Source organism: Ochlerotatus camptorhynchus, unplaced genomic scaffold (genome assembly GCF_037179485.1).
Source record: "Ochlerotatus camptorhynchus isolate MF236.1 unplaced genomic scaffold, CSIRO-AGI_Acam_v1.1 ptg000503l, whole genome shotgun sequence".
Taxonomy (NCBI): Eukaryota; Metazoa; Arthropoda; class Insecta; order Diptera; family Culicidae; genus Ochlerotatus; species Ochlerotatus camptorhynchus.
This window is the reverse complement of record NW_027040988.1, coordinates 5,300,722-5,311,299: the sequence shown is the minus strand read 5'-3', so window position 1 is coordinate 5,311,299 and position 10,578 is coordinate 5,300,722. Positions and strand designations below refer to the sequence as shown.

Below are 10,578 nucleotides of genomic sequence, written 5' to 3'. Positions count from 1 at the left end.
AAAACGGAAAGAGTTAAGCTGGGTTTAGACAGGGCAAGTCAAATGATCAAGTCAGTTGAATTCAATTGACTTGAATGCGAATTGAACGTGTAAACCTTGCCATTCAACTGACTTGATCAACTCACTTGAATTGAAAAAAAAGTTGAACCAGGCCCAACTTTTCAAGCCAATTGAATTCAACTGAGTTGATCATTTGACTTGCCTAGTCTTAACCCAGCTTTAAGATAATAGCTTCCGTTCGTGCCCCTAGGCACAGACCCTTCTACTTTTTAAACTTAATTTTGAATATTTTTTCCTTACACGTGTCGAATAGGAAGGAATGGAACATCAAATAGTGAACTATATTGTTAATATAGTATATTTGGTAACACGTTCTTTATCGAAATAAAAATATTCTACTACGACTACACTGTATGTGAGAAAAGCTGATAGTACACGGAAACAAATCCGTGGCCATTTTCATGAATAAAAAAACATGAAACAAGAAAAAAAAATCATCCCATGAAATCATGACAATAATTCATGATTTCATTATGGATACGACGAATATCATGAACAATAACAAGCGCTTCCATGAACCAAATTCATGGCCGTTAGCTAGTGTTACGCGTAGGTACGTGCCTGTCAAGCCGTCTTCATAAAATTTCAACGTCCATTGCGGTCGGAGGTAAAATAGTGGCAGCTCCAGTGCCTTGCGAAATCCGATCACGGATGTTTTGTTAAAGCCATCGCCAATGTACAGCCTCGTATACAGTTGCAATGTACCTTGTCCTAGCTCTCCGCTTGCTGGATCCACGCCAGCGAGGGATGACCGGAGAGGAAACGTGCTGGATCGGATTGGTTCCCCTGAAGCGGTGGAAGATGTTACGCTGCTGGTTTTGACGCATGTGCCATTTGCTGGAAACCTGAAAAAGGAGAGCTCCTTGTAGTGTTATATGCAGTCGTCTAAACACACCTAATTGTTGGTCTTATCCCAGATCACAACCAGGATTTGGAAATGCTGATACTTTTCCGCCAACTTCTTTGTCAGCTCGAACTCTTCGGCATCCACTGAAAAGATAAGGCATTTAGAATAAATTGTTTGAAAAAACGTGTTAAACCCAGAAAGAAGAATCAATCGCACCTTTGCGACTCGTACTGCTGCATCAGAACATAGATGGACGGCCTATCAAACTGTGTCTCCGTAGCTGGAGCTTATCCCACAAACTGGAAGCATGAAGGAATTCCAAGAGTGCAAGTGCGATGTTCTTTTCACGAAGCTGCGGCACAATTTACAGGTGGATGATTTGAGGGCGTGCTTTTGTGTCACATCTCAGCGCGGATCCGCTACAGGCATGTCCTGGGATATTTTCAATACGATTTGATCTACTTCACTTGTTTCACCAACGCTCTGTAGAATTTCATTAATGCGAACTTCTATGCCGTCGAAGATTGGGGACTACACACTTAGAATATTTTACAGATTTCGGTGAAATTTTACCGAAATCTCAACAGCTGAACGTTCGGTAAACAGTTCGGTGATTATTCAAATCACCGAACAATCTGTAAAGTTGCAAAAATGTTATCTGTCAAAATTGCCGAAAAGTTCTGTGATTTTTCACAGTTGCCCTGTTATTTTTCACAGATATACTGTGATTTTTTTTTGTTAAAATAAAATGAATTTACCGAATGATTCGGTATTTTTTCACAATAATTCTGTGAACTTACAACTCATTTCTGTTGGTTGTTTTTGGTTCTAACGAAATAAATACTGAAAATCAAAATATTCTGACTGTTATGCAGAAGTAAGAAGTGTACGATAAACACACGTTTATTTCCAGAACACAGTCTTAACATTGAGATCCTCAATACTTTTCTATATTCTGATAAAATAATCAAAAACTTTTTTGACGATTTATTTTATTGTAATGAAAAATTTGTGATCAAAAATCACATGTAAAACCTTGTACTCTTTTACAGCTTCGTTTAAGAAATAAACTTTGTTCAAAAGCGATTCGTTCATGAAACTACATTCATTGTTTTCATTAGTTTCGCGGAGTATTATTAATTGTGATTACCAGAGGAAACTCCGCTGATTTATTAAACAAGCATGGTTCACGATTATTCATAATCACTTTTGGTTCCACCGTATTCCAGTTTTCCATAAACGGTTTCGCTGTCGGTTTGAGTTTTTGGAAATCAATACGGATCTGCAAAGTTGTAATATTTGTCTAAACGGAACAATATTTAAAAAAAACACTTGATCATTTACCAAATCTCCATCGTAGGTTATAACAAGACAATCTTTTGCAAACGAAAAAAAGTTTTCCTCGAACCGGTATTTCTGTCGTCTCTCAAACGTTTTGTTCCATAGATCGATCACATGGGATTTTGTCTGCTGGTTTGGTACAATGAATCGTAGCTCACCTTCCTAATTAAAAAAGTAGTTTCATAAATTTAATCTTGCAATTATATTACAGATACTTACGGCTTCAACCAAATTGATTTCGGTCTCCAGATTGCTTTCATGAACTACTTCTTGAGATTTTACTATGCGAGGATGACGCTTTGATGCTCGGTCAACGGATGTCCTAGCAAGGTACTCCATCCTGTAATGGATCCGGCCTGCGTGACGATTTGTACCTCGGGCATGGGGATGGAACCATAAAGCCTAGGAAAGGAATTTAAAAGCAATTGTTAAACGGCATTACTTAAATCACCACTTAGATGCTTATTCACCTGCGGAGTGTCAGAGGAGTTAGCTGCCAGTGTAGGATAAGACCGTACCAGGGACACAGCTATTTGATTTTTATAAAAATTGCTTGGACGGCTGCAACGAAAATAATTCTCAATTGATAATTGTTGATTTTTTTTAAATAAAAGCAGCATGCACAACTTGCTATTTGAATGAAGATAATTTATAATAAGTTACGGTTTGATGGAGAAAACAACAAGCTAAAAGATAACACTAAATATACGGCTAGCACCAATCTCAGTGGTAGTACTTCGTGCTAATAGCATAGTTCCTCTTGCCGTAGAATGCTGTCACATATGATGTGTTGGTTATCGAAAGTCAGTTGATTTTGCGATTTGGTGTTATCGTTGGCTTGTTGCTTTCGCAACATAACCAATATAAAGATGAGCAATCAAAATTTTACTTACCAACCGTATAGTGCTTTCAAACAGTCACAAAGTATGTTACAGATCTGCTTAATCATCGTCTCCTTAGGCTTGGTCTGTTCTTTAAGGACCTCCATGATTGCAAGACCATTTTCTGTCATCTGGAGAACGCAGTCGATATCAATTATCTGAAATGGTATCGTTAGTTAGTACAGAATGCATATTTTAATACAACTTATCCAAAACCTTACCTCATCAAGGCATATTCCTTGATATGGATTATCAGAGTCAGTAGGAGCAGATGGAGCTTGGAAACTGGCATCTTGTGTAGCGTGATCCTTATTTTGAAATAATTCTTCGTCAATATACTCTACTGCAACTTCTCGGTATTCGTGTTGTAATCGCTGAATCAGCTTAATCATCTTTGTTGTAAGGTTTAATCTAATGAAATCTTTATTATCTAACTGTAGGAATGTTTCTAGATCGTCGATTTCTTCTCGCTCAAAATAAAAATAGACGTCAGTGAATAAGCAATACAATCTCTAGAGCGGTGATGAACAAAAATTATACTTTTAATAATCACGGTTGTAAAATCGTCTAGAAATATATTTTTTGTTGCAGCTGTACGGCGACCAAAAGGAATACACAGTATGAGTAAAGCATAGTTGTGAGTAAAGTAATTGCTGGCCATCCAATACTTGCACCTCATACGCCTCGAAAAAAACTGCTATAGCATACAGTTTCCACCAACCGCAACAAAAAGTACATTTTTCCATCAATAACAGCAATTTCTCTAATAATTCCATAAGCAGGGAATAAATTATCTGCGTGCTGATTTATGCCGATCACAGCATTTACTCTGAACTCAACCCCATTAAATATTGCAGTTTTTGGTATGAACACGTGTTGTACTGTTGGATCCAGAAGTAGTGAACTTAGACATTCATTACGACCAACGAGTTTTCCTGATGTGAAATTCAACTTGTCACAGAATGGGTTGTCCAATATATTCAAGGTCATTTTAACACATTGCCTTTTGGCCAAACTATGACAAATATTTTTGAAATTTTTACATGTAGAAGCTTGGTTTTTGGCGATTTTGTTGGTTTGTTCAAACTGCAGACAGTTATATTGCTTCATGGATCCACTTTTTTGAATGCAAAGGGCGTAATGTTTGAGGTGATGTAACTTATTTATGCGACGGTCGAAAGTTGAGTAGAATGTTTGTTCGAAATAATGCAGGTCCTCTTCTAATTGGTAAATTAGATGTTGGGAAACGACTGGAGATATTATAATTTTTACGATGTTGATAAGATGACCGATCATAACCATCAACTCGCAATCCGGTGGTACCTTGTGCCCAAACAGAAATGGGAAAGATCGCAGTAACAAAAATATTTGTGTTAATGTTTGCTTCAGTTTGTGCATGTTCGGATGTACTAGCATTTCATGTGTGAAATTTGCTGAAGGCTTGTTGTGGCGATCAGTATAGCCATAGGTAAAGGTGTTTATGCGATTGTTGATAAATGGTACATCAATTTTCAAATGTTTCTGCTTGTAATAGTGTGACAATACTAGTTGTATTTATTAACGGAACAACCCCTTCTGCAAAATCGTGCATTCCATCGAGATTAAAGTTGTCCGATATATGATAGTTCTGTAGTTCATTTAGGATACACCCTGATGCTTTCAATCCGCAATCCTTCGGAGCAATCCATCCTTTTTGAACAGCATCAAGTTTTTCGTCGTACCATTCTCTAGTTCGCAGAGCAAATTCGCCAGATGGGTTGTTATGGAACTTATCTCTGGAAATCTGACAAATTCTACAGAAGTAGTTGGCACTTGGTCCTAGGAGTCCAAATACGTCATGTGCTGCAAGAGTGTCTCCACAAAACATTGTAACTACAGATTTTAATACAAATTTTTCGTTACCATAGTAGACCGTAACACCCTCTTCCAGTTTTCTCAGATCAGCAATCAACGGTTGTAGTATTTTCTGAAATCCTTGTTTTTTAACGTCAATCGAATTACAAAAAAGCAACGGGAATACTGTTTTCGGAGAGCTGTTCCACTTTTCAGGAAAATTCTGAATTTTAAAATTGAAATTGAATACTTTATTTATGCCAGCTCGTGAACTAAAGGCATTACCTAATTTAACGTCATCCTGGTACAAACTAATGCGAATACAGTTGGGATTTTCCCGGAAGTACTCACTGTTTTTAAACAATTCGCCTGATTTAAATGAACTATACTCTTTGACGCATGGAGTGTCAGCTGCATCTGATTCTATTAAAAGTTTCCTATTGGAGAGATCTCGAAACAAAAACTTCAGCGTATCTATAATGCTTATGTAGAAGCCAGTTTCATTCACCAAAACTTTTTTGGGAAGTGAGTCAACGTGTCGAACATCTTGTCGGCGACTTAACAAAATATCACGAGGAATCGGAGCTGATACGCTATTTTTTTCCAAAAACTTGGTTTGTTTTTGAAACGTGTTAACCTCGGAAAACAGATCAAGCTGAAATTTGTTTCTCAAATCGATGAGATCATTGTCGGGAACATGCACATTATGTGCATTCAAAAAGGCAAGCACTTGTGCCTCCAAGTACTCAGTTACATGTTGAACAGTTGTGTCGCATAATTTTATTACTTCTGCAATTTTGTTTGAGGCAAACTAACGTCGCTTAACAATCGACAAACACTCAAACCAATTATCTTCCGGATTCCCCCCAAATTTTTGTTTGATGTCGGATGGGAAGGAATAGCATATTGCTCCTGTTCAGTCGACTCCTCGAAAGTGTGATCCGGTTCATGGTTCTGCTCTAAATCGGTAGGTTCCCATGTAGTTGTAGCACTTTGCACTGGATGCTTTTCTATAATGTGCCTTTTGAGTGTGTAAAATTTAATAAATCGCGCATTACATTTCGAAAAAGTGCAATCGAAGAAAGTGTCTCCGAGGCGGAAGTGATTTTTCTTCAAATGATCGTTTATGTGACGATGAAAACCCGTCACATAACCGGGAACTTTGATCCGGCAGAAAAAACAGATTATCGGCAACTAAAACAAAACATAGAGTTTATAATACATATTTATCATACTTACGGAAAATACCGACGAGTTTCTCGTTGTTCTCCTGGAGTGCTTCCAAAATGTCATCCATATTATTCACTTTAAACGGACCACTTCACAAATTGTGTTCACGAGCTGGCGCTCGCAATTGTCAATATGGCTGACAGCTGTATTTACAGAAGTTCGGTGAAAAACACAGTATTCGGTAAAAAATAGCTACGCCACCGAACTATCTGTAATTATTTTACTGATTTTTGTAAACTTGTTTGGTTTCACCGATCTTTCTGTGGATTTATGTCGAATTAGTGGAAAAAATATTGATTTTACAAAAAAATCTGTAAAGTTTTCGTTTACAGATCAATTTCGGTAATTTTTTTCACAAAATTCGGCGATCTATTCTTAGTGTGTATGGTTTCACTTGCCGGAATATAATCGTTTGCCAGCCGCCTCGCAACTGAATCTGTAGCTGCACCAAATTACAGGTAATGGACGAGCCGTTGTGCGCTATCGATGAACAGTGGCGAACAGGGCTGTTTTGCATCAACGTAGAGAGAGCAAAGTCAGTGATGAAAAATATTGTATTATTATCTTCGTCGCACTCCAAGCAGCGCATGACAAATTCTGTATGAAGGCAGTCCTCTTTCATTAACGTCGTGAAAAAAAAACTAGCTCAGTACGTTCTCTCTCTCTTAGATCGGTCGGTTACTCGGAGAGGATTAAAAACTGCACGTTTTAGTCAGCTGTTCCGTATTGTTTGACAAAAAATGATGATCGTTGGAAGCAACACAAAAAACTTAAAATGGATGCAAAACGGATCCGAACCACCAATGTTGAGATTAACAGACTTGTGTATTCACCACTGATCTATCCACGCTTAGGATAACTGATAGGCTAAAGAAAAAGAAGAAGCGCTCATAGTGTGGTTACTAGTCTGCTCACATGCATGTTCGACGGTATTTGCTTTTTTTTGTCCATGCATGATACAGAAAAGAGAAGTGAAGGTAAAAGATGCGATAGGATTTGTTCAAAGGGATTACTGTCGGCTTCTCTTCGTCAATGACGAAGGATGTATGGAAATGATGGTTTTTGTACCGCGACAATTTATTTTTGGTTTTCGTCAAACGTCACTGACCAAACTGACCGTTACCAACTCTGGTGGCGTACATCTCCGGGTGGGGACACCGCCAGGCAGGAATCCATATGATCACCTTTGGCAATCGGCAACAAACACCGTGTAAAGACATCGTCGAGAAAGATAATGCAAATAATAATTACACCGGGAAAGCAGAAAACTGCAGAAACAAAACAAACTTGTCGTTACACAGATAAATTAAACTATTATAATTTTGCTTAAATTTAATCAATTTGACATTATACTCAGTTTATTTGAAGAATTAAAGTGACGATTGACTCACAGATGACGAGTGGGTGAAAATCTCGGTGAAAAGGTAATGACGTTATAGATACTACCATAATCACCATAATTCAAGTTTTCAAATCCATGAATATAGTTCACGGTTTCGATACTGATGATTCATGATTTCGGGAATCTAGTTAAAAAACAACTCGTACCATTCATGAATAAATTTTTCGAAACCATGAATATAGTTCATGGTTTCGACTCGTATGATAAATGATATCATGAATCTAGCTACGACTTCTCGTCAACCAAAAAAAAAATCGTAACGCATAGATTGCGTTACGAAAAAATAGATCATAAAATCATGAATTTTATTCATGGTGTATTTTCATAACATGAAAACACACAATTTACTTGAAATCATGAGTCATTTTTCTCATTTATAAGATTGGATTTGTTCCCGTGTACTGATAGATGTGTTTATCGGTGCTTTATTCAAAAAAAAACAAACATTCTACAATTTGAAGTGAGAAAAAAAATACTCGACAGAAGTGTCCAGGGGAAGAGGATGTCTCCTGTCAAGAGGAACCGTTCGAACTAATTAAAATTATACATTGATCTAAAGGGAGAATTCGGAAAACTCCTACATCAAATCAGCAATGATAAAATTAAATGTAAAATACACAGCGCCAGTTCCAACCCACTTTTTCCATCGTCGTCGCTATACTTGTCCCTCCGTTTCCGACAAACCAGATTCAGGTCGCTCCGGCCGGGTTCAATGTAGCTGTTGTAGCGACAACGACACTGAAGCGCACCGTCGAAACATAATACCAGTTCTATTTACACTTGAAAGTTAAATATTTAATTTGTCTGGGGCTGGTTGGTCGATTCGAATGGATTGATGGTGCCATATCGCAAATAAAGTGTTTAAAGGTGAACATCGATAAGTAAGCATAAAGGAGGGAGGTTCACTGCTGGCAAGTGGAAAAAAATTGATTTACGTGTGAAACTATCTTCATCTTCATTCGAGCTGTCAATCGAAGGCACTACATTATATATTATTACAATTTTCCTGATAAACATCTAACGATAAACTTGCCAATGAATGTCTCGATGGACAAAGTTGTTTATTTTTTACTTTTTACGTTTATTATGAAATTCCATCGAAACCCCTCTGTCTCTATTCCGGGTTACGTGAGACCATCCACACGTACGGTTTAATGTACACAAATGCTCCCACCTCCATCCCTTCTTCAACCCTTCGAATTCAAGTCCAACATTGGCCTTTCCATATGAGTGCTTCTTCTCTATCTGTACAGCTGGAGCCGGAGAGAACCTTTTACACTTGAAGGTTCCTACGCCAGAGAAGGTGATGGCCCTCCTCGGCCGTGCGTCTTCGTGGAGGTAGAGTTCAAGGTACTTCTTTGCTCGATGCCAGCCAGCCATACGTACATGAAGGTATATTCTTCACTTTGCAGTTAATTTGTTTATTTTCCCTTTTTTTTCGCATCCAACTCTTCCTTCTTCAGCGCATCCCCCGGCTCTGGTCAACGTGGTAACAGCCACCAACCACCGAGGTGAAAACAAGTCCGGAAGGGGGGAAGGGGGGAGGGGGGAATACGGTAGCGCACCAAAAGCGACGACCTGGACCTGTGTCCTGCATGAACTGGGTAGGGAGGAGTGGTGCTGGTGGCTGCTTTAACATTATTGAAGTCACCATTCATACCGAGAGTGAACGAATGAGGGCCTCCGCAATACTACAGCAGAGCCAATTCGAAACATTATTTTCCTGTCTGGTGAACTTTTTTTTCTCCACTCTCCTTTATGGGGTTTTATACTAAACACAAATACATTTAAGCAATCGCAGTGAAGGATCGTGCGGGAGTATTGAGCTCCCCTTTAGATGGGCTAGGCACATTCTATGGATTTGCACTGCCGATAGTCATCGGACTAGAAGAATTTGATAAAAATGTGCTTTGTTTGTACACCTGGTGGTGTTGCTTCTGCGATGATCATTCTATATGAGGAGGGGAAGGGACGACATAAAACAACATAACATTAACAACATTAACTTGTTTTTCTACTCTGAAATACACACACGATAGATATTGGACTGCTGCAAATGCATAATGCTTGAACATCCAAGTTGAGTCCTAATTATTTCATTATACAATTTGAAATAATTTCATTATACAATTACAACATAGAAAATAAATCATTCAATGTTATCAATAAATTGCTAAAACTACCATCATATAGGGGTAATTTTCACCTACCTGATAGTGGTTTTAGTATGCGAGGGCCAGTTACGTCAAATCGACGGCCGAGCATTGTTTACAAAAGCTGAGACGCCTCTTCGATAAAATTATCGAGATTTGGGAAAATCCGCAGAAGTCCCTTCGTATACACTTGAGAATCACCTTGAAATTCTTCTCATAAAGCCTTATAATTCACCTCAAAATTGCCTTGGAATACTGCTCAGGAATATTTTGGATTTCTCCTAGAAGAATTATACCTACCAAGATAACAATACTAGCAAAAGACAATAACTTACGAATACCTAATTAATTATGTTCCTGATACCAAAGTTTGGTGTTGATCAGCTTGACGTAAGAGGTAAAATACCAAAGAATAATCCCAAAAAGATTTCTTCCTAAATATAAAAAAAAAATGATATATGGATACCAAAAGAATACCTCTGTCAGGGGTATTCAACTCTGCACACCTTAATCTATGCCAAGAGTTTTGGCAGTTGCGAAAGCTGTGCCAAGTGTTATCCCGATCATTCCGAAGTAGGCCGAAGTGGTGTCAAGGTGTCAATATCCCATGAGTTTTGCAACCCTGAAGTTAGACGTTTGTGATTGTGCTTACATTTTCAATTTCTCTAATTCGGAAATTGAAAATGTTCATGGCAAATATTAAGCTTCATTCTCATTAGAATGAGAGCGGATTGGGCAGCGGAAGAGGAACTGGAAGCAATACAACCTATACGACCCATCCACAAGAAACGGACGGTGGACGAAATTTTTACCAGCTGCCAGTAAAATGCT

General features: G+C 38.2%; 1 protein-coding gene across 1 annotated transcript; it reads right to left on the bottom strand.

Moving 5' to 3' along the window:
- Nucleotides 1-955: 955 nt before the first annotated feature.
- On the bottom strand, nt 956-3,246 carry LOC135712783 (uncharacterized). The gene is made up of 6 exons (XM_065235839.1): nt 3,142-3,246; nt 2,719-2,809; nt 2,468-2,650; nt 2,252-2,410; nt 2,099-2,189; nt 956-1,050 (listed from the first exon to the last, which is right to left on the bottom strand). The coding sequence occupies exons 1-6, from the start codon at nt 3,234-3,236 to the stop codon at nt 956-958; spliced, it is 714 nt and encodes a 237-aa protein (XP_065091911.1). The 5' UTR covers nt 3,237-3,246.
- Nucleotides 3,247-10,578: the final 7,332 nt, after the last annotated feature.

Excerpts from the sequence above, each read along its gene's own strand:
- LOC135712783 (XM_065235839.1), bottom strand. The coding sequence starts at position 3,236 with ATGGAGGTCCTTAAAGAACAGACCAAGCCTAAGGAGACGATGATTAAG. Across the intron at positions 2,190-2,251 it reads TAACCTACGATGGAGATTTG|ATCCGTATTGATTTCCAAAA; the intron begins GTAAATGATCAA and ends ACAACTTTGCAG. Across the intron at positions 1,051-2,098 it reads AAAAGTGATTATGAATAATC|TGGATGCCGAAGAGTTCGAG; the intron begins GTGAACCATGCT and ends TTATCTTTTCAG.